A 23,062-nucleotide genomic window follows, 5' to 3' on the forward strand; every position below is an offset into this window, starting at 1 on the left:
TAGTATTAAGATGTTTTATATTATGTTTAAACAATTACAATTATCTCACAACTTCACTAACTACCATTTCTAAAACATGTTCAGGTCAAATTCAAACACACGCACAGTGAATCACATTTTAGTTTCTTATCACTTTAATAATCCAGGATTATCCGTCTACTTTGGATCCAAGATGAGACGGTAAATCAAGTCTGTAAGACTTCTGTAAGACTTGTGCTACAAAGACAGAACAATCAGCACTCACTGTAGATTTACATTCAGTGACAATTCACTTTATTCAAGTAACATCAGTCCAAGAATCCCATTTCATACAAGTTGAATATAGTAAAGTTACAAGATTACAAGAGCTTTATTTGTCATGATACAGTACAGTTGCATTCCTTCTGTGTTCCAGCCCTACAATGTGTTTCTCATCTTGAATTTAATAAGCTATATTAATATACTTATTATATGTGCATCTACATTATAAACATAAACATATTTACATAGCAGTAAAAAGGTTTAATTTCACTTTCCATTATTAAAAAGTGTATATGGTCCCCTAATCATTAATGTTCCGTCAGGCTAAAATAACTTATTTTGTTGTGTGACTGTTTGAGCAAGAGAGAGGGGAAACCTGGAGGAATGATCCATCCTCACCTATGACCCCTCAGTCAAAAAAAACAAAACAAAACACAGTTCCAGAGATTTCAGTGCAAATAAAAATTCTGATCAATGAAATGCAACAAAGTACAGTCAGATGTGACAGAGAGTTAATCTCTGAATGTTGACATCGTCAAAGGACCTTCCCAGGCCTTTGTGAGGCCCTACGCAAAATGTTCTTCACCTTGAAGTAACCAGTGCTTGAATATTAGTTATACTAATGTAACACTATCAATTGCACTAATTATAGTTCCGTCATTTGAAATCACAAATTGAAATCACAAAGGTGACCATGTTGTGGTGATACTGAACTTGAATTAAACAAGTAAACCAGTTTAGCGACTTTGATTTTTAAAACCTAGAACAGTGCACTATATGAGCAATAACTCCAAAATAAAACCAAATAAATTAATCTCAACATTATTTAGATATCGAAATAGATCTAAACACATCTCGATTTCTTTAATATATTAAAATCCACATACTCTCTTTGTTCGCTTATGCCTTGGGCCCGGCTCTGCATATTCAGAGAGGAAACACTGAAATAATTGCAGCCCGTTGGTTTTTGTGAGGGCAGGTGATACAGGCAGGTTAAAGCTACTGTATGTGAGGTCAGGGGTCAAGGATGGTGTGGTGTCCCATGACGGCACTAGTGTGAGTGAGTGAGTGGCAGGTCAAAACATCAGCTGACATGAGGAAGCCTTCAGCGCAGCACTCATGTTCCTGTGTACTGACAACAGTTCACATCCAAATACGATAGAAACCCATGACCACAGTGAGACAAGTGAACACTGAACCTGAAGGAGGAAAAAAAAAGCACAAAATTAGAATCACATTTAACTTTTTAAAATCTACTAGTTGGTGCTGCATGACTTAAATATGTAATGTCATTAATATATACATAAAAAATATATGCAGGTCACATGCATTATCAGTTCTTTGAAGCTCTGAAATCACTTCATGTTGACGAGATAATTTTTAATTATCCTTCATATTCTCGTAAAATGACTGTTTTTTAGTGTGTATCTGCATCATTACCTTGTTTAAGAAGCCCTGGAGGTTCTAAACAAACAGTTCAGCCACTGCTGAGAACACTGTGTTTTATTGTAATCTCGGGCTCAGCGAGATCTCTGAAAAAACCCGGTCCGGTTACGTAAACACCGGTTCTCCTGAACAGCAGATCGTCCTGCTCCGGGCACTAGTCCGGGCACATCCGGCTGCGTACATTGAACCGCAGAAGAAGAATAATGTCCGTTGTGGAGGTGTTTCACGAGCAACAGTGTCTTCTGACTCTGGGTCTGACTAAGAGCGGGTGTGCTGAATATGTCACTTCCGGGTACTGGCCAATCACAAGACTCTGTCTTCTGGGTGTGAGAGTTGAGTCTGAAATATCGCGGCTGGGCAACAGTGTCAGAAAAGAGGATTTCTATCGGCTCGTTTACAGCAACTAGGAGGTTTTTGACCATAAAAACAAGTTAATGTATGTAAGTAGACCTCCATAACCAACATATATGTGCAACAGGACCACTCTATGTGAGCTTTAATGTGTTTTTATATGTGAAATAAACACAATAGTTTTCAAGACTGCAAGTGATTGAACTCTTGCTCTTACCTGCGAGGTATTTTATAGTGTCTAGTTTATGAGACTCCAACATGGTTTTCAAACCAGCCACTTCAGTGTCTATCCTCATGTTGGTCTGAGTCAAATGACGATCGTGCTCTGCAGTCTGTAAAAATAAAGCACAGTTAGATACAGACATCAAAGATTAAACACCACCAGAGGTTTAAAAACACACAGGCACCAACATCTGTCGGTGAACTGCATGTATACTCACCATTTCCATAATTTCACTTCGAGTTTCCAGGAGCTTCCTCTCATGCTGGGCTTTCTGAAAAGAATACATACTTATTATTTAGTAGAGAAGCACAAGCAACAGGATGTAAACCAGACATGACCTGCTATCTTTTATATGTAACTACATTTTTATTTTTAGCAATAGAATCTACTTCAGAAACTTTTTGGATGGCAACATGACTTCTTGGCATTTTCAGCCATAATCCAAGCATTTGCAGCCGTCTCATGTTCCTCCATCAGCTGTGAAATGCATCACTCCCCGTGTGGTGCAGGAATGTCACTTAGCAACACTAAAAACAAAGAACTGCTATACTGAGGAACATTATGAGAGTTATGTGGAGCTGAATTTGCATTGTGTGAACTCATTCACAGTGGTTTCAATCCAAAAGACATTTGTTGACATTTAAAAAAATTACACACTACAGCTTTAAGGTACAAACAACATATCTCCAATATTGAATTTCCTTACATACTTACCAGTTCCTTTACACGGCTTTTCTCCATATTCATGTCCAGGATATTGTCTGAGCGCATTTTATTTATTATATCCTGCAATATCAAAAACACCGATATCAATACTAGTTAATAAAAACACATTCTGAAATGAAAGTGATGTGATGACATGCTTCTAAACAAACAAATAAAACATTAACACATCATGAGTAAATCAGTCTACTTACAGACAGTTGGACCTTGAACTGCAGCAACTGGATCTTGAGTTTCTGGAAGGAATTGCAAGATGATGATCAATAACATTCTTAATTTCATTATTTGAATGCTGTTCGGTTTGTCTGAAAATGGGCTCTGTCAAGCAAAACTATCAGACCTGACTGAGGGAGCATTTGTGGGACAAGACGTGTTTTTCCCAATGAAACTGCTGAACAAACAGGTTTTTTGAGCTGTGGAATTCACTCCTGAAATGCTCCTTTTTGATTTCAGTCATGCTCTAACCTGTTTGCAGGAGGGCTCGGTATCGCTGCAAATGAAATAACGTCGATGTTTGTGTATAGCGAAGTGGTAGACGTTATGTAAAAGCACTTTTTGTTTCCTTGCAAGAGGATAATGCAAGTTTATCTAGTTTAGTCCACCTGTGAACATGGATGCGAGTTCAGCGATAAATTGAATCAGATTTTACGTACCTCGTTCTCTGCCAGCAGAGCAGAGAACTCACTCTTCTCGAGGATGATCATGTCTTTCCTCACAGCAGCAATCTGAGACATCACATGCTGCAACATTCTCTCCTGCGAGAAACAACAAATAATTTAATTTATAGTGATAGTAGATTATTTTTGCTTCCATCACCATTAAGATTTTTGTTTTGATAGCATAGATGATAAGCGCCACATCCATGTGAAACTTATGTTTGTATTTGTACTCGAGCTGCAACTAACCATTACTTTCATAATCGATTATTTTCTCGATTGATCAAGCATTTGTTTGGACCATAAAATTCCAGAAGATATTGAAAAATGTTGATTGGTGTTTCGCAAACCTGGAAATGATGATTTGTCCAAATAAAACCTCAAAAGTATTCAGTTGTCACTATTTCTTTGTCAAATGGAGCAAAATATTCACATGTAAGAACCTGAACTTGTTTTATTTATTAAAAATGTATGTATATCATAAAAGCTGCTACTGAATGAGTGTTATGGACTACAGATGGGAATTTGCTAAAATAGCTGGAATCTGGTACTGACATGTTTTGTTCACTGTCCACTGATAATGACAATAATGGAATAATTGTTGTAGCCCTAATTCAAACATATTCCCATGGATCTTGGTCTGGTGACCTTCACAAGAGTAAAGTCACAGAAACAAAGCATCAGTGAAGATTCACATCAAACAAACCTGCTGCACTTTTGTCACCATGTCGTTATAGATGATATCCATGTTGGAGTTAGTCGTCTTCACCAATACTTTCACTATCACTTCAGCTTGCATGGTTGTGAAACCTGGGGAAGTCAGAAAGACATGTTTGTCGTTATTACCAACACAACACAGAGCAACAAGTGAAAAATCAAGCCACAAGGAGAAAGTCAAACCGTTTTCCTCAAGGAGTCGAACCACCGCATGGGTGTCGAAAAACAGTTTACGAACATCCGAGTTCAGTTTGTTTGTTTTCACGTCGTACTGGAAGGCTCTGGTGGAGGTACTCAGCTCTGAAACCCACAGAGTGAATGAATGAGTTATTACAATATTTTAGCTGCAGTCATTTCCCACTTTCTCTTTCTGTCTTTACTTGTCACTATATACCAGAACATTTTTGTTCACTGATATATTACCATATTCTCTGTAAACCCTATCTTTTATTGTTCTTGTGCTCTTTTTTTCACAGATTCTTTTATATTTCTTTGATATTTTGGAGTATTTTTCTTCCTGAAACACACTACGTCTTTGTGTGTGAGCACTTGACTGCTGTGCAGGGTTTGTTAGAACCAGTGTCACTGGTTTTGCTCATTGAACAATCTATACTCTAATGTAAAGACGGTGTGACACTGCAGTGCTCACATGCTCCTCATAATGTACATTCATGCAAAATGCAATGAGGAGCAGTGTATATGTAGTAAATTATGTTGAAGGTCGACTGCTATGTGCTTGTCTGTGGTTGATGAATGGAAATTACTCAACTTAAATAAGGTTTATTGAATTACATTTATGGTCTATGTACTGCAGACATAGTTTAAATAATAATAATAATAGTAGTAATAATTAAAATAAAATAGAAATACATGAAATAGATTTTTTTTTTAATCCAATAATGATCAGGTTTATGATAACTTAAATATGTAAATAAGTGATAACTGTGCGCTTATAGTATACAAGCATCAATCGTCCTGATTAGTCAACTTCTAATGTTATTACTTTCCTTTTGAGTAACACTACAAACTGCATTATATGAAAGGTGACACACACCTGGAAGAAGAGAAGAGATCCACCATCACTGTGGCATATTGTGTAAATAAAGTGTAAGATATGGGCAAAGGTTTCCTTTGACAACAATGCAGCATCATGGTTTGGCTTCACAAATGTCTGGAGTGAAAGAGCTTTGACTATAGATGTGTGCAGTTTGTAAACATGCAGTAACCTATAGTTTCAGTACATGTCTGTAATTTCTTTGTCACTCTGCCAAATAGTGGGCCATATTGAACATGTCTGGTGTGTTCAATGTTCGTCAATCATGATGATGAGTGTATACTGAATATTACCAGTAAAAACTGCGTCACTCTACTGAGTGAAGTGACTATGACTCTTAATTTGATATTCAAACAATGACACGCTAATCATAGAGCACATGGGGCTGACTCAAACATTAACGTGTTGTTTTGTTGTGAAGCAGTTTAAGTTTAATATTTATTAGACCTCATTGTTACTTACCTCGGACAGATACATGTGTTCCAGCAGAAAGATATAAGCTCCTCCGTCCGGATGCTCCTGCTGGAGTCCCTGCCCGCGACTCCTCACAACCCGAACACGGTGATGCGTTTACGGCTGTCAAGGTCGACACGGTCGGCAGAGAGCTACTCACCAAGTCCCGACTAAAAGCACAAGGCTCACACCATTTCTTTTCCGGGTGGTTGAAAATAAAAGGCTTTATTCTCGAATGACATTGTTTCAGTACCATGGTGACGTCCAGCGGTCGTAGACGTCCTGTCGGCTCGGCAGGCAGCTGTACTTCACTTCCGTCTGGCGAAAACTTCCAACACAACTGTCATCTTCTCTGACGGCAAGCCAGCCGCGGTCAGACAATAGCAAAACCACATTTCCGGTCAAACCTTTCAAAATAAAGGTTGTGTGTTTTTAACTGCCACAAAATGAAACTAACTTCGGTTTACTTGGTAAAATTATAGTTTATTTATCTATTTATTTATTCATTCATTCATTATTAGGGTATATTTTTTAAATGTGGTAGTATAAGGTACTGACACATTATCAGTAGTGACAGATTGTTAATCAGTTGGCCCGATTAATATTTGATTGGCATTAACAAATAATAATTTCTTAATCTGCATTGGCCAATTATAATTTACTATTACCTTATTATTACCTAATAATTGCATGGTTTTGGACAGTGGGAGGAAACCGGAGAACCTGAGGAAAACCCACACACACATGGGGAGAACATGCAAACTCCATGCAGCAAGGCCCTTGCTCCAAGCAGGTCGCAAACCCTGGTCTTCTTGCTGCAAAGGCAAGAGTGCTAACCACTACCACACTAAAAAAAATTATCGGTTATCAGCCAATAACCTGACTGAAAATCAGAATTAAAATTGGCCATATTCTCATTGATGAGGATGGTAATAATACACACACAGAGAGATTTCCACTGATTCTCTGCTGTGTGCATCCATCTAGTGTTTTACCAAAGTGAGGGAATGTGAACACAAAGCAACACAACTTCTTATCAAAGGAGATACTTTTATAAAGCAGAAATCTACACATTGTCAGTTCTCAGAATATAATATACACATAAACACTGAATGAAAAAATGAAAAAAGCTTCAGCACCTACATCTTCTCAGTGGCAAAGTTTTTTGTGCATTACAAGGAGAATGTACTGTGCTGGATCAAAGGAAAAACGTAAGCCTTTTTTACAGTAAATAAACCATACTTCATTTCATTTAAACGTTTATAACTGGCAGTCATTTTTTTTGTCACTTTGTTCAAACAAAGGCAGCTTTGAAATCACTGAAATAAATGTCCCGGTTTATTTGAGTTTGTTTTTAAATTGATACACTATAATTTAGTTACGACATCATGCAAAGCTTGCCATGTTTGTGCAGTGTTACTGAGCTTCTTGCTGCAGTTTTAAAGGGGGAAAAAAAGGGGGAAGTTATTAATACGTTGATGTTTTGATCATGAGAAAAAGACAATGCACACTGATAAAGTGGTTGCGAACAAAACAACAGCAAACAGCAGCAACAGCACAACGATCTGATTGCGCTGGCTTGGAGGCTGGTGTCCAGGCTGCTCCTCGTCCACAGAGAGCAGAGCCAGCGAGGAGCTGTCAGTGCTGCCGAGTGGGTCTGCGTACTGCGGCCCGTGAGGCTCCACCATCCAGCGCAGCACGTTGACTTTCATCTCCATGTCATCGATCATGTGGTCGATGTGGCTGATCTCCTGCTCCATGGTGCTGCGCTCTTGGATCTCGAGACCAGCTTCCGGTGTTGGAGTCTGATCCTGGTTCAGGTCTGGCACACTGAGTGCCCGAGCTGCGACCTCACTACCACCCCCTGCAACACCAACATTCAACTCAATAAATGAGTCGTTATCAGGCTTCAGCAGAGCTAACTGATGAGCATTCGAATCAGGCGTGTTTGAGCAGGGAAACATCAAAAACATGCATGACAGTGGCTCCCCAGGACCAGGCGTGAGAGCAACTAAGGTCCAATTTGTAAAATTTCTGTGAAATTATTTTAATTTGGAAGATATCAAAGATAACGTAATAATACTTAATTCTTTATAAGTGTACAATCACCTGACTGTATGAATTGTTTTTCTGTTACCCCAAAAGGAGCCAAATGTTAGCTCTACAGAAGCCGCCATTTTGTTTTTACAATATCTCCTGACCTTTGACGCTAACTTTAGGCTATAAAGATTCTCCAACACACTTGCAAGGAAAGGGTTAGGTGAGGAATACTTAGCTGCAACATGCAACTTCAACAATACATTTCACGTACTGTACCTTTAACTGCTTCAAATGGTGCTAAAGGAGGATTATAAATTGCAGCAAAACCAATAAAAAGCCTGAATGACAGATCATTCTGAGAAACCTTAGTTTTAAAAAGTTATTAGAGTAAGGAAAACAAATTAATTTTGCATCAAATCCAGCTTGTACTGTACTATAATGTATCCACTGTTTGCATATCATGTACAGTAACTGTACATCCATGATATATGTGTGTAATAATTGTTTTATTTCCACACATATGGCACTGATGTCTTATTCACAACTGGTACCAGCAATTTCCAACAAAAAACTTGAGTGGGAATCATTGATATCTATGGCTGTGCTAGGAAATTCATGCAATATGTGATGACATGAAGCAGTTCTGTCAGCCATGATGTATTAGTCTCCATTCTTTTGAATTGTTTATATTTACCTGATATGTTTTCTCTTGAATATCAGATTTTTTAAAATTAATATTGCATATGTAATAAAACGCAAGGAACTTTAATTTACCTTGAAGGCCATTTTGCACCAGGGTAACACCATTGGCCAGAGAGAATATGTCACCCATGCTGAAAACTTTGCACATATCAACATGGAGGAGCTCCAGACTGGAGGAGAAGGCCACCCAGAGGAGTTCCATCTCCTTACGCTGATCCACAGGGAGGCTCTGGTCTCGCAGATGTGAGGTCAGATGATGACGGATGGACACCGCCAACTTTTGGGCCTTTTCTCTAGTTTGTCGTAGCTCGTCCCGCAGCTGCAGGCTGTCTGTGCAACCGCCGACACATGATGCCAAGTGTCGGTAACAAGCTACCACCTGTATGAGGAGCAACAAATACACATTGTACTTTTAGTCAGAAGGTATAGGAGCGCATTTTAGCCACTTGAAGGGGTCATATTATACCCTATTACTCCAATTAACCTAGTTCCCTGGTGTTCTAATGAACATGTCTGTGACATGCTTTGGTCAAAATACCATAAGAATGAAGTACCACAGCAGTTCAATCACCCTGCCAAAACAGCCCTGTCCAGGTTTAGTAGTATCTCTTTAGGTCCACCTTAAAAAAAAGTAAAACAAAACTTAAGGGACAGGAAATTACATCAGCCACAGAGGTTAGTGGGAGCTAACAGTAGATAGCATTTGGAAAAGTGATCAGGCACATTGCCGTCATATGTAACATGTATCCACTGGACAGATAAATCCTCTGAGGCTGGAAGTTTGTGTAGGACTCTGTGCTGCACTGCTGAGCCAAGAATAGAACTTTTTGGATACCATTGTCCTCGCCAGCACTCTAATAAAAGCTCTACCACTTAATCTCACCATTACAGTTGTTCCTGCTCAAAAATTAAGTGTGTAAACTGCTCACTCTCTCACCATAGTCCATATAGAAAATTAATTCAAGAATTCGTACAATACTTAAAGGTGCATTATGTAATAAATCTAAAGCAACTGGCCATAAAATCCTCCTAATATGTCACAGAGACTCAGGAATAATGTTCATATAACAAACTGAACTCACCAACAACAACAGTACAGACAAAATATTTGCATTAAAAAAATATTTTGCGGACTGCAAATCATATTTATGTTTTGAAATAATGTTTTGGCATGTGGCGCTACCTACAGCCATATACCTATCATTGCAGTCAGTAGAGTCTCAGCTGCCGAGCAACCACGGGTTGCCAGTTACGTCAAAAAACGAAACCTAAAAGACCTCGTTATTTTGAATTTGAATGTAGTAACCATTTTTTGCCACATTCTTACATATGGCACCTTTAACAAGGGAACTATTCCTATAAAAGGGAAAATGGGCAGGAATCTGAACATCTAAATCAGCTATTCAGATTGACTTCTTTGAATAGATGACTGGGGAACTATATCAGTAGTCACAGTTTCAGTTTCATTGCATCGTTAACAGTGTTTTCATTATCTTACAACATTATCATGGTCATGGAGGATTAACTGGTACGCTTTCAATCAAAAATAATATGAATAATCTCATTATGATCGATCTATTTCTAGATAAGCCAAAACAACCTTGTGCACACACAATCGCAGAGGCTCATTTTCCAGACGTGGACAGAACAGAGGAGGGAGTATAACATGTGTTTTTATTTAAACGTTGGGTACTGGTCAGTTATTTTGGCTTATTATGTTTTGTATTTTAAAAATACAACTCATTCCTATAATAAAAAATATTATTGAATAACAATACATTATGTGCATTAGCTCTTATTGCAAGCTTGCAAGCTTCTGATAACAAGTAAAAATATGATTGTGATTGTCACCGTTTTAGAATTTAATAGATTGAACAGATTAACTGCTATAGTAACTGGGGTGAGCGTGACCTGATCCGACACAGATGCACGAATGAACACAAAGATGCAGTGGACCAAGAAATTCTTTTCATGTAGAGTGCCTTTTTAGCTACAGGGGGAAACAGGCTGCTATGTCCTATTTAGTTTGTGAAATACAAATCTAAGAAGTGAATTATAAAATATAGTATAAATGTGACTCCAAAATTGAAAACGTAGTTGCATAATAATCATAATTTTCACTTTAAGATATGTGTTTGAAACAGTACAGTAACAAAATAGTAATAGTAACCATTTTTATAAAAGGGAAGTAATATTATGATAATAACATTATTTCTACAGTAACAGCTGGGTAATAAGAGTGGAAAATGTGTGTGGGACACAAATGAAGTGTATGGTAATTGCCTATGGACATTTCTCCTTATTGCCACACTATTCCAATTATAAAATGCTTCAGAAATAAGATGGAATCACCACAACATAATATTTCCTACAAAATTACCACACTATTACGATGTCGTCACTGCACTGTAATGAAAAGTCGTCTTACCTTCATCAAAGACTTGACCAGAGCCTCTCCCTCAGCCAAAGCCTCGTCTGTGGCGACTGTGCAATCATCTCCTACTTTGTTATTTACAAATGGCATGAGGATGACCTGTCCAGAGTCTCAGACTCTGCCCACAGCAGGCGAGATGTTGGCCCAGCTGCCCCTTCACTTCTGCCTTCCCTCCCCTGGAAGATACTTCATTCAGTGGCAGAGGGTCGAGATGAGCTCCGTCCAAAGGCCGCGGGATGCATCGCAATACTCCACTCCTGTAACTTCAGTGCGAGCACAGACACTCAACATACTTTGGAGGATGAAGCAAAACGACCCCCAAAACATCAAAAAGCGGGAAAGTCAAGGCCAAAGAAAATTAATAAAGTGACGCAACACTTCAGCAACGTGCTTATCCTGTGACTGACCCCTTTGCAGTGAGGCAGACTAGGATGAACAGCTAATCTCATTAACGAACACTGAGACCAGAGAGAGAGTAAAGCAGCTGGCTGTCGACCACAATGGCCTTTTCATTGACTGAAAGGAGGCTGTGCTCTTACATGTTGTGCACTACACTGGATACACACCTACGTCACCTAACACAGGTCAATATCCTGCACTACAAATATTAGAAGGGTGGCTATATTACCATCACATATTGGTTTATTAGGATTCAAATATTTCAATGTGGGTAAAGAGATTAGTGAGAGAAAGTTATGTCTTTTGTAATTCACTTTCCCCTCAGGCTCCATGTAATGGACGGCCTCCTTTGACCAGGCAGATAAAAGCCTCAGTTTGTACCAAGCACGAACTCCATTGCGTTGATGGTTCCGTTGCGCGTTGAAATGAAGGCAACAGAAAATCAAAAGAAAACAGCTCCATGCCTCAAAGTTAGACTTTTTATTATATATAAATACATTTTAAGAAACACACATTACAACTCACTTAAAAAGATAAAAGGAGAGTCATCCAAAACTCATTATTTAAATAAAAATTACAATTTCAGGGTTGAACAGTCTTAACCGTTTTTCTGAGGATTCGGCCAGAGCCTCCCTTCCGTGGAGACGCAACAGCCTCCTTGATGTTGGCGAGAAGACCTCGCTTCACCTTGGGCTGCAACGGGGATTTGAGCTTTTCCAGTTCTGCCTTTAGTGAGGCAATCTCAACGTCCCTCTCAGCAATCTGTGGACAAAAACACAATTTATTTTTCCCTTTCATTTTGTATTTTTTTTTAAACATTTACTTGCCAACATTAAACATCGCTCCACCTGATTAAATCCTACTTTAGAAGGACCTCACCTCGTCATCGGACTTCCTCTGCAGAGCCTCCAGGTCAGCTGATTTCTCCAGGAAACCATCTCTGACCTTCTGAAGTGTTTCACTTAGACCCATCAGCCTTCTCTCTAGGGACAAAATCAGCTAAAAGAGCAAATATTTCATATTGAACTTAAATAAAGAGATTATATATATATATATATATATATATATATATATATATATATATATATATATATATATATATATATATATATATATATATATATTCACATTTTGTCATGTTTACCTGTTGTTTATCTTCACACATCCTCTCGATTGCACATTTTTCTTTGTAAAGCCTTTTGTATCGATCGTTCCCTGTGAGGGTGCAAGGTATTAACTTTGTACTATAGTCAGCCACGACAGCTATGCATCCAGTTTGAGAGAAAGCGCTTAAAAATAAAGTTCTCACCTTCTGCTTCTTGCACTTCAGACGATTCAGTCTGGCAACACTCGTCCACTGATGGAGCTGCAGATGCTCCTCTCATCTCCAACTCGGACACTTTACGTCTCAGCTCCTACACATGTAAGAGCTAAATATGATTATTAATTCCAAGAAGAACCTTTGACACTGGAAGTCGCCAGGCTGCAGTAAAACCACCGACAGCTTGGAACTCTTAAAGCTCACATAGAGTGGTCCTGTTGTACATATATGTTAGTTATGGAGGTCTACTTACATACATTAACACGGAACTAGACCGGAAGTTCCTATTATCGCTGTTTTTTGGTGTGTATCTGTGTCATTACCTTGTTTATGAAGCCTGACGGTTCGAAACAAACAGTTCAGTAACTGCTGAGAACGCTGTGTTTTATTGTAATCTCGGGGCTCAACGAGATCACTGAAAATCCCGTAATAGTTACGTAAGCAGCGGTTCTCCTGAACAACCGATCGTCCTGCTCCGGGCGGTAGTCCGGGCACATCCGGTTACGTACATTGAACCGCAGAAGAAGAATAACGTCTGTTGTGGAGGTGTTTCACGAGCAACAGTGTCTTCTGACTCTGGGTCTGACTCCGGTTTAAAGTCATCAAAGGGACTGCGGCGGGGAGTCGTGACGAAGCTATTTTTAAACACTGTTAAAACAATGTTTTTATAATGAGGAGCAGTGCATCCGCCGTTCCAGAGGGGGGCGCTGCGCTTCTGAGAACGGATGTGCTGGATAGTACTGGCCAATCACAAGACTCTGTCTTCTGGGGGTGAAAGTTCACTCTGAAATCTCGCAGCAGAAAAATACTGTCAGAAAAGAGGATTTCTATCGGCTAGTTCACAGCAACTAGGAGGTTTTTGACCATAAAAACAAGTTAATATATGTAAGTAGACCTCCATAACTAACATATATGTGCAACAGGACCACTCTATGTGACCTTAAACTTGTTTTTATGGTCAAAAACCTCCTAGTTGCTGTAAACGAGCCGATAGAAATCTGTTTTCTAATGCTGTCCTCAGCTGCGATATTTCAGACTGAACTCTCACACCCAGAAGACAGAGTGTGTTGTGATTGGCCAGCCAGTGTAGAGCCTTCCTTACTGCCTTGTGATTGGCCAATACCCGGAAGTGACATAATCAGCACACCGCTCTCACCCGCTTTTAATTTTTTTTTTTTTTTATTGTTTTTATTTTTTCTCCTTTGTTTTACTTATTGTATTGTTAAAGCACTTTGTCCCAGCTATAGCTGCCTAAAGCACTCTCAAATAAAGTTGAGTTGAGAAGTACAGCTCCCCCCTCTGGAACGGTGGATGCACTGCTACTCATTATCAAAACATTGTTTGAACAATGTTTAAAAATAGTTTTGTCATGACTCCCCGCCACGGTCCCTTTTATGACTTTGACCCGGAGTCAGACCCAGAGTCAGAAGACACTATCGCTCGTGAAACACCTCCGCAACGGAGTTATTCTTCTTCTGCGGTTCAATGTACGTAACCGGATGTGCCCGGACTAGTGCCCGGAGCAGGAGGATCTGCTGTTCAGGAGAACCGCTGTTTACGTAACCGGACCGGGTTTCGTAAGAGATCTCGCTGAGCCAGAGATTACAATAAAACACAGCGTTCTCAGCAGTGACTGAACTGTTTGTTTAGAACCTTCAGGGCTTCTTAAACAAGGTAATGATGCAGATACACACTAAAAAAATAGCGTTAATTGGAACTTCCGGTCTAGGTCCGCTGTAAAAAAAAAAAAAAAAAAAAAAAGAAGCAATGTACCTCTACTTTCTCCTGTTCGGCGATGAACTCGTCCAGAGGAACATAGTCGTCTTCCAGGTTGTTCATGGCGCTCTGGTAGGCATGCTCTTTGATAGCATCCTTGTACATCTCAAATGTGTCCTCCATCTTCTCTTGGTAGCGCTCCTTCAACTCCTCGATCTGTCGACTAACAATTTTTTTAAAAAAAAGAGAAATTTAACACAAAGTATGTGGTTTCATTGCGACTGTTTACTTTGGGAGATGGATGTTGAAATAACGGTCATCAAGAGACAACTTGGCTAAAACAAACTGAGGTCACGCTCGCAAAACAACATACGTGTGGAGTTCTTCACTCTCCATGATCTGCTGTATCATTGCATCTCCCATTTCCTTACGAATCTCCATTTCCTGCACCAGGTTTCTTCTTCTCTCAGCCAAGAGTTTTATTCGGAGGCCGTCGATCATATTCACAAGCTCCTATAAAAGTTAAAAACGACCCGAGTTAAACTACACTGTTAGTAATAACGACAGTGTTTGAAAGTGAATCTGAACAGTAGATTTAGTACATTCTGCGGCAGCACAGACATGTCGGCCTCGTCCTCTTCATCGAGCAGCTCCTCTTCAGACAGGTAACTGTCCAGGGCCTGGTCGTCCATCAGTTCATTCCTCACCAGAGGTTTGCCATCACGACCGACCAGACAGGGAGCCAGAGATACCAGAGGTTTGTCTGGGATCACCTGCACCACCTGCAGCCACAACAGTAGTGGTTCAGTGGATCTGCATCACATATTCGCAGTGATCCAATCCCCCCCCCCCACGCCATCTGGATTTAGACTCACCTGTTTGGCAACGGCAGAGAACTTCATAACGTGGAGAGTCTCGTCGTACGTGGAAGCACACTGGTTAATGTTGACGATCATTGAAGCTCTTCCTTTGCCACAGAAAAACGACTGGAAGAGTTTGGTGAGCTTGCTCTCTCGGAAGGGAATGTAGGTGCTTTTTATTCTGATGAACACATGAGGGAAAAGGACGACACGATTTATTTTAGTTCAATTACCATGGACAAAACTAAAATTTCACTACATGTTGGTTTAGCTGGATTAATAGTGCATTGGATGACTCAATCGGTTTTTATTTTAATTCATATGAAGTATTAGGGCCTTACATGAAAAAAAGATACCTTTGAGAATAAATTTGCAATATTTCAAGAATAAAGTCATAATATAACAAGGATTACAGTATAACTTTACAAGATCTTCCATGTTCCTCATCTCAATGACTACTACTTTTTTCCCCCTTTCTTAAAAAGGTGCCATATGTAAGAATGTGTCCAAAAATAGTTACTACATTCAAATTAACGAGGTCTTGGTTTCGTTTTCTGACGTAACTGGCAACCCATGGTTGCTCGGCAGCTGAGACTCTGATTGCAATAATTGGTAGACGGCGGTAGGTGGCGCCACATGCCAAAACATAAACATGATTTGCAGTCTGCGAAATATTTTTTTAATGCAAATATTTTGGCTGTACTGTTGTTGGTGAGTTCAGTTTGTTATATGAACATTATTCCTGAGTCTCTGTGACATATTAGGAGGATTTTATGGCCAGTTGCTTTAGATTTATTACATAATGCACCTTTAATATTACAAATCTATGGCCCCAATACTCTGACTTTACGTAGAACGATCATAGATTTTTAAAATGTTTAACATGTTTCCACATACCTCTATACAGTAATTGTATATATGGGGCAATTTAAAAGGTATGTCAACAAGTCTAGCAGCATCAGCTAAATTATTCCTCGCCATGCATGTTTCAGCATGCACAGAAGCTTCTCTATAAGATACTCAGTCTTTTATAATTTGACATACTGCAGTTAAAATGCCTGACACATGCAACTATACCGTTCGGTCTGATTGTTACGCAGCGCAGTGATACACTTCCCCAGAATGAGCAGGGAGTTGTTGATGTTTCCCGCCTCCTTCAGCCTCTCTCCAAACGTCTTGGTTTTGTTGCACCTTTCTGAGCCGGCCAGGTCACACAGAGAAAACCTGATGAACAATTAAATAAATAAAAAACATATTTCCTGTATTTATAGCAGAGATCACAATCCTGTAGTAGTACAGTAGTACTCGATGATGGAAAATAATTAGTGCTAGAAAACAAGTATAAAGAAAAATCCCTTCTGTGATGCTTGGGTCTCGTTAGAAGGACAAGATACTTACTCTGACATTCTTTTAACTGCACCACAGTCAATCTTGAGCAGCTTCATTGAAAATATGCTGTGGCTGTAATGAGAGCTTGTGTCAGTTTTTAGAACAGAAGACACCAAAGATGCAGTGAAATTTGAAAAATAAATAAATAGAATATTGCCTTCTACTGGAGGACTGGTTCATCTTAGTAGCTGCGGCACTTCTATTTTTGTTCCCAAACTGTAGGAGTTTGTAGGCTTCGCCCAGGCTCTGGATGTTGATCCACCTCACGTCTAAAAAAAAAAATTGGATATCGATATAAAATGACTGGCATCTTTCTAATTACGTCAGAACGCAAGGTCAAGTCCGCCTCAAACCTTTGACGTAAGCGTTTCCTGCACCGTCGTCACACACACGGAGAGCGGCGCGTTTCTTGGACCTGGTGCACAGGGAAGGCTGAAGCAGATCATACACACACTCATTGTAGATTTCAAAGAACGCCACCCACAAAGCAAACTGACTGATGTCGGCCTCTGTTGGATTGCTTCTCAACACTAAAAAAGTGAAAGAAATTAAAAAGGACAACAAATGCCAATAAGAAATAGCAAGTACTTTTCCTGCCTTGATCTTATAGCCAGTACCTAGCTATGGTGTATGCCGTAGATCAATTTGTGTTTCTCATCAGACCCAAGACTTTGCGAGACCTCCTTGATTCTGAGGACTCCGGGTTGACAGCCCTTGTTTTCCGCTAACAGACATTAGGTGGGAGTGGAAACAGCCCCCAATCTCCCCGCAACAAGCCATTGAACCATCACAATGACTCAGAAGCTGTTAAATTAGGGTAACAATCCTGCATAGTATTGCTTTAAATACAATCTACATGTCTGTTACATTCAATAAGTATGCAGTATATAGGTCTTCCTGCATTCCCACAGGAAGTGATCAAGTTGACGGGAAAAAAAAAAGCTACATTCTACGAAGGCAAGATGGCCGTGAACCGGTTGGAATATAAACTGAAATTACAAAGAAATGCCCATGAAAGGTTTCAGAAGTAGTAACTGCTCATAAAACTCAGGTTGTTCAGCAGTTTAACAGGATAAATTCTTGTTGCTCCACCCCTCCCTGCACTGCTGCTGTATACACACAAACACTCCCTCAACAGGATTGATAGTTTTGCTTGACAGAGCAGTTCTGTAGCATAAAAAATATTAAATTGTTTCTGCAGCAACAACCAAAAGTTATGCACTGCAGCTTTGAAATGTTTTGTTTTTCCAACTCAAGCTAATTTATGTTAAATAAATATTTGTTTAGGTTGTCATGTCGTTTTTTCAAATAACCAAATATGAGAATATAAGAGAATGGACAAATAATAAATACCTGTTTGATTGTATGACAAAGAGGTGGAGGCACAAGTTAGGGACACGGCGCCATCGCTGCCTCTGTGATAATCATGCTCCTAAAGATTGCAGCAAACACATGGACATGTTATTGTGTTCAGAGCACTGTGCTTGTTCTGGCACATTTGGCAGATCTAAAGAAAACATCTTTCATTCTCAGTTCTCACCTCTTTGACTGAAGCAAAAATGGCTGCTTTGCTGCTTCTCTCCTGCTTGACTTGGTCAGGATGCAGATATTGCACGTCATTCCTGAGGTAGGGCTTCAGGTCCATCCCCTCATACTGGTCACCTCCGATATGGTGAAAGGTGGCGTCCAGCACCCGGGGGAGTATTCCTGGATCTTTCTGGGTTCCTCAAACATTCAAAACAAACTTTGACAAAAGAACTTATCTGGACTTCAGAAGCACTTTTATATCCATTACCTTGGATTGTGAAGGTTTTTCCAGCATTGGTTACACCATAACTGAATATCAGAGCATTCTTTCCATCCAGGAAATCAGACATTTGGCTTTGGACCGTGTCCTCGTATAACTCTGCCTGTGACTTCTCTGGTCCGAAAATCTAAAAGCCAACATAGAGATGAAGTTCTCACATTAAGATCCGTCCTATTTCCTATTTACAAAAGCACATTTCACGAAGCCATACTCCATTGCTCGAACTTCCAGTTTTTATATTAAAATAAATAAAGAACTTTCTTTATGTTTGTGCAAAAATGACATTAAATGTATCCAGACCTGTGAGAAGGAGAATTTGTGGATGGTCTTGTCGCTGTTCTTCAGGGTGGCAGAACCCTGCGGTGCATTTAGTGTCACCATCTGGCTGTTTTCAATCACCACACAATCCTGAGAGAAGCAAGAAACGACAAATAATTACAAGGGTTTAGAGAAGACCCGTTTACTTCCTGCTGACATTACAATCAAGGACATCTAGCTACAAAGTAAACAATCTTTTCAAACTGAGGATTCAACTTATCAAGTTCTAAAATAAACATTTTACTAAACCTTTTTCAATTCTAAACTCTAAAGACATAACCATGCCAATATCACAACTGCACCAACTTCCTAAAAACAGACTTTCGATGCGTTTATTTTGCTTTGCATGCCTGTGTTACTTCTAAAATGCATCCAAATAAACAAGCATGAATAGAAATGAGTGAGCACGCTCTACCTGGTCTTCATCGTTCAACCGCTCGTCTTTAGAGAAAGGCCTGACTCTGAGGTAAACTCTCATGGTCTGCTGCTCTGAACCACCATGCACTTCACTCTAGAAACAACAACAAAACAGCAGCAGTGAGAAGATTAACTGATCTCAGAGCAGTTCATCAGTTTTAACATAGCAGTTTAAACTGAAATAATCATATAGTGAAGTTAACCAGGTACAAAATTAGTGGAAATCTGAAGATTACCTGCTTGGGTGGAGTGCTGACAGGAGTAGTACATGTCAGGTCCATGTCCTCAGGCTGATGGACACTTTCTTCTGCAGTCATATCAATAACTGTGCTCATCTTGAAACAATACGTGTCCAACTGTCTGTTAACTCAGCTCATGCACCAAACTTTAGCTTTAACCAAGTTGGCAAAATTACAGAGAGACAATTCAAAAGCCTTTAAATGATATATGTAAGTGTGATGAGCACCACATGAGGCTCTGCTGATGTTCTCCCACTTAAAACCAGGAGCAGCTCGCAATCAGTTACAATTGAATTCAGGTGAGAAGTCGGACAAATCACCCAGGCTGACTCTACCAGGTTCAGCAAAGAGCTGCTGTTTATCACAATCTGCAGGTCATCACCGAGTCCAAATTGTGAGGCACAGGATGGATTTATGCTACATCAAACCAAGATGTGACAAAGAGAATATGAGGTGAAATCCCATTAATGAGGACAGTAAATTTGATCATTGATGTTGCTACATCAGTGTCACGGAACAATCCAGAATCCCACAAATGTCACATTTAACTTCACCAGTTATTCCTCATAAAAGGGACAGCAAAACAATGTGTTTATCCTCTCACTGTGCGAATCAGAGCCAAGAAACTAAGCCAAAGGGCCTTTCACATGCCAGGCATTTTGACACGTGACAGGTGTAAATGATCAAGTTGATGAAGGCTGAGTTCCATATAGCTTTATCAGTTGTAGTTAACATGCTGGCTCAGTCACACTGTCCTGGCTTACATGGACTGAACTGCTCCACTCCATTAATGTTATCAGAGACACCTGTGAGAAGGACCAACAATGGGATGTCCTTTCCTACATGTGGTCATTTTCATCAGTAAAATTACATGGTGGGAAATAATTTATCTGTATTAAGTAGTTTCTCCATTCTGATAACAGAACCGGACATAAAAATCAATTTTAAGTTCATTCAGTTTTTTGTTGCTGTCAAAATGTACTAGCCTGGATTATTACAGTAATGTACTAGTGAATAATGTGGTAGATTGGAGCTGTAATTTGCAGAGATTGAGTCAGGTCAAATAGGTTGTCAAAAATAATTTTTAAAGAATCCCATATTTGTATTCTCCAGTTTATAACTTTTCTGCATTTATCGAATATGTATTTTTACCTGTCACACCGACTAAGATGTAATGCTTTTAAGTGGGAGGGTCCATCAATCATGTGAGCAAGGAGTTAAGAGAAACCAATATACAGTGACATGTGTAAATATTCTGTTAACTACTCCTAATTGCACGGGTGCATCGATTTTTAAGAGCAAAATCGCGTAAGCCATTTATTAACATCCCTCATTGAAAAAGCTTACTTATAGCCTACAAGTTTGATAGTAAATGTGCCAATGTAGCTATTGGACTATGTTCACTTAACTCTAAAAAGGTAGGTCCACAAACCCAGTACCCACCTCAATAATATACATTTGGCTAATTCCGTATCCTGAGTTTAGACTCACTGACCCAGTTCAAATATGTGGATGATTTAGTATATTTCAGAGTTTGCCCTCACAACTGAAGACTGATAGGAACACACACACAATTGCTGAAAAGACATTTTTCAGTTTCCTTATTTCTTTAATGAATCATCTGCATTTATTTATGCGTCTGCGATGGTAACTTCAACCTCTACACCGGGTTCGATGCTGATGGAGGTGATCTGCTTGACAATTTCAGATGGACTGTGCAGATCGATCAGGCGTTTATGAATCCTCATCTGGAAGCGATCCCAGGTTTTGGATCCCTCACCACAGGGAGTCTTTCTGGTGGTGATGCGCAGAGTCTGAGATGGGGCAGAGAAAACAGAATTTAATGAAATCAGGAACTAAGTTTAAGAAACTTTTAAATATTCCAAACATGTTTGAGTGTTTCACTACCTTGGTTGGCATACGGACAGGCCCCTTCACCTTCAGGTTCTTCTCCTTAGCGCCACGGATCAAGTCTGCACAGACTGGGAGAAATACAAATTTTGCTTATAATATGCAAATAAACAAAACATTTGATGGCACTGACAGAACAGTGGCTCAGAATAGCGTATAATTCATCAGGGTTTATCACGGACAAATGTTTATCCTCATTGCTCAGGTCTGTTTAATTCTCACATCACATATTTAGAACTTATGTACCTTTCTCCAGAGACTTGACGTTACGGCTGGTGAGGGTGATACGGATGCGGTGAATGGCAACCTCCGTCTCCACAGGTGCCTTACCAGAGTCCTTGAAAGCCTGAAGGTACAAAGAGCAGAGTTAAAACATCAAACCATTAAACCAATCTCTGATTAAAGAGTAGCAAGAGCATTATTAGTTTCACTGGTAAGCAATTTGCTTGTGTGTACTCATCTTCCATCATTTACCAATTCTAAAGCAGTTCAGTCTCAATTTTTTCAATAGATTTTTTTCACCAACTAGTGTATCCATGGAAGCACAAAATGTCAGTTATTCCTGATGAAGATTACAGAAAGGTGCGAGATTAACGTAAAACATCTAAACACAGCAACAGCGTTTGAGCACGTGTGGAACAGTCCAGATCTGTTCTAATGATGGGTCGAAATATTGTCCAAATTCAAAAGACGTACGAAAACAATTTAATCTGTCTTGACATTATAGTCGACACTGCTTTTGCGAGAACGTCACTTATCGCAAGACAACAAAAAACAAGTGTAGAAGACTTACAACGCAGTTAAAACGTCAGCAAAACGCTACTGGCACATTAAAATAATGCCGAATATTTAAATTACCCGTATGAACTCGACTGAGATACAGTTTATTGTGCGGGAGGAAGTTAAAAGCGAAGAAGAACCACATTTTCAGTCCGATTTGTGAAGGGAATATGGCGGGACGTCAACTTCCAACGGTAGTAGCCGTCTATGCTAACGTTAGCCACGAGACTGTGTATTTTCGCTGAATTTAAATTTAGCGTTAAATTCATCATATATCAATGGCAGGAAATCTTAATGGAACATAGCAACAACTATACTGAAAGAGCACATACCATTGTGAATGTTCCTGACCGACTTATTCGGGAGAAAATAACGCGAACAGCGGTGAGCCAGGAAAAGAAGACACCAACGTGGTTAGCTCTTCAGAAAAAGGACAGGGCAGGGGCAAAGCTGAAGCTATGTACCCTACATCCGGGCTTCTCACACTTCTTCTTTAGTGTGTTCGACTGAATAATGACACACAGTGACACCTAGTGGTGGCCACAATCGTGTGCAGCATCTTACAATGACCACTAGAGGTCAGTAAATGTGTCAAATCTTGGTTCATCCTTATTATGGTCAATGTACAAAGTAGTTTCTCCTTGGCGTTTTATTTTGAAAACTGGATGTCGATGGCCGTACAAATCATCTTGATTGGTTCGCAGGCTTACCGTAAAAACCTTTGTAAGGAGGGCGTTAACGTTCGGCGTCAGATAGCTTGAGTAAAAAGTATGTGCATTTGTGCAGCATGGAACGGATGTGCAAAGTGTGTGAATGTTTAAAAGGAATGTATCATATTTTGTAGCTAAAGGATCGTGGGCAGCGAT

General features: G+C 39.6%; 4 protein-coding genes across 5 annotated transcripts; all 4 read right to left on the reverse strand.

The window, feature by feature from the left end:
* Positions 1 to 361: 361 nt before the first annotated feature.
* On the reverse strand, positions 362 to 6,119 carry mcur1 (mitochondrial calcium uniporter regulator 1; the record flags this gene model as incomplete). 2 transcript variants are annotated; one of them, XM_083901862.1, is made up of 9 exons in its annotated part: positions 362 to 1,439; positions 2,255 to 2,369; positions 2,478 to 2,531; positions 2,975 to 3,046; positions 3,178 to 3,219; positions 3,637 to 3,738; positions 4,346 to 4,449; positions 4,540 to 4,656; positions 5,873 to 6,119. In XM_083901862.1, 9 exons carry the CDS (start codon positions 6,117 to 6,119, stop codon positions 1,384 to 1,386), a joined length of 909 nt encoding a protein of 302 aa, XP_083757988.1. In that variant the 3' UTR covers positions 362 to 1,383. The 2 variants fall into 2 exon arrangements, with proteins under 2 accessions (XP_083757988.1, XP_083757987.1); XM_083901861.1 differs by having other exon boundaries at positions 362 to 2,369.
* A 1,231-nt stretch (positions 6,120 to 7,350) lies between these two features.
* rgs9bp (regulator of G protein signaling 9 binding protein) lies at positions 7,351 to 11,129 on the reverse strand (the record flags this gene model as incomplete). The annotated part of the gene is made up of 3 exons (XM_083901627.1): positions 7,351 to 7,727; positions 8,678 to 8,984; positions 11,034 to 11,129. 3 exons carry the CDS (start codon positions 11,127 to 11,129, stop codon positions 7,351 to 7,353), a joined length of 780 nt encoding a protein of 259 aa, XP_083757753.1.
* An 891-nt stretch (positions 11,130 to 12,020) lies between these two features.
* On the reverse strand, positions 12,021 to 19,601 carry LOC310937508 (kinesin-like protein KIF20A; the record flags this gene model as incomplete). The annotated part of the gene is given in 19 exon segments (XM_083901791.1): positions 12,021 to 12,200; positions 12,287 to 12,304; positions 12,306 to 12,437; positions 12,583 to 12,653; positions 12,748 to 12,853; positions 14,533 to 14,698; positions 14,849 to 14,988; positions 15,078 to 15,257; positions 15,351 to 15,516; positions 16,413 to 16,559; positions 16,734 to 16,796; positions 16,882 to 16,993; positions 17,078 to 17,254; positions 18,078 to 18,156; positions 18,265 to 18,449; positions 18,520 to 18,658; positions 18,832 to 18,939; positions 19,265 to 19,360; positions 19,503 to 19,601. Coding segments are annotated over 19 exon segments (2,364 nt in total).
* Positions 19,602 to 21,073: 1,472 nt separating this feature from the next.
* Positions 21,074 to 22,674, reverse strand: rps20 (ribosomal protein S20). Its single transcript, XM_083901377.1, has 4 exons — positions 22,529 to 22,674; positions 21,663 to 21,762; positions 21,414 to 21,487; positions 21,074 to 21,319 (listed from the first exon to the last, which is right to left on the reverse strand). Exons 1-4 carry the CDS (start codon positions 22,529 to 22,531, stop codon positions 21,137 to 21,139), a joined length of 360 nt encoding a protein of 119 aa, XP_083757503.1. The 5' UTR covers positions 22,532 to 22,674; the 3' UTR covers positions 21,074 to 21,136.
* Positions 22,675 to 23,062: the final 388 nt, after the last annotated feature.

Source organism: Microchirus variegatus (genome assembly GCF_963457635.1).
Source record: "Microchirus variegatus genome assembly, chromosome: 15".
In the NCBI taxonomy this organism is placed as follows: Eukaryota; Metazoa; Chordata; class Actinopteri; order Pleuronectiformes; family Soleidae; genus Microchirus; species Microchirus variegatus.

Coding starts and splice junctions, on each gene's coding strand:
- rps20 (XM_083901377.1), bottom strand. Junction 21,488..21,662: donor CGTCAAGTCTCTGGAGAAAG/GTACATAAGTTC, acceptor TATTTCTCCCAG/TCTGTGCAGACTTGATCCGT. Junction 21,320..21,413: donor CTGTCCGTATGCCAACCAAG/GTAGTGAAACAC, acceptor GCCCCATCTCAG/ACTCTGCGCATCACCACCAG.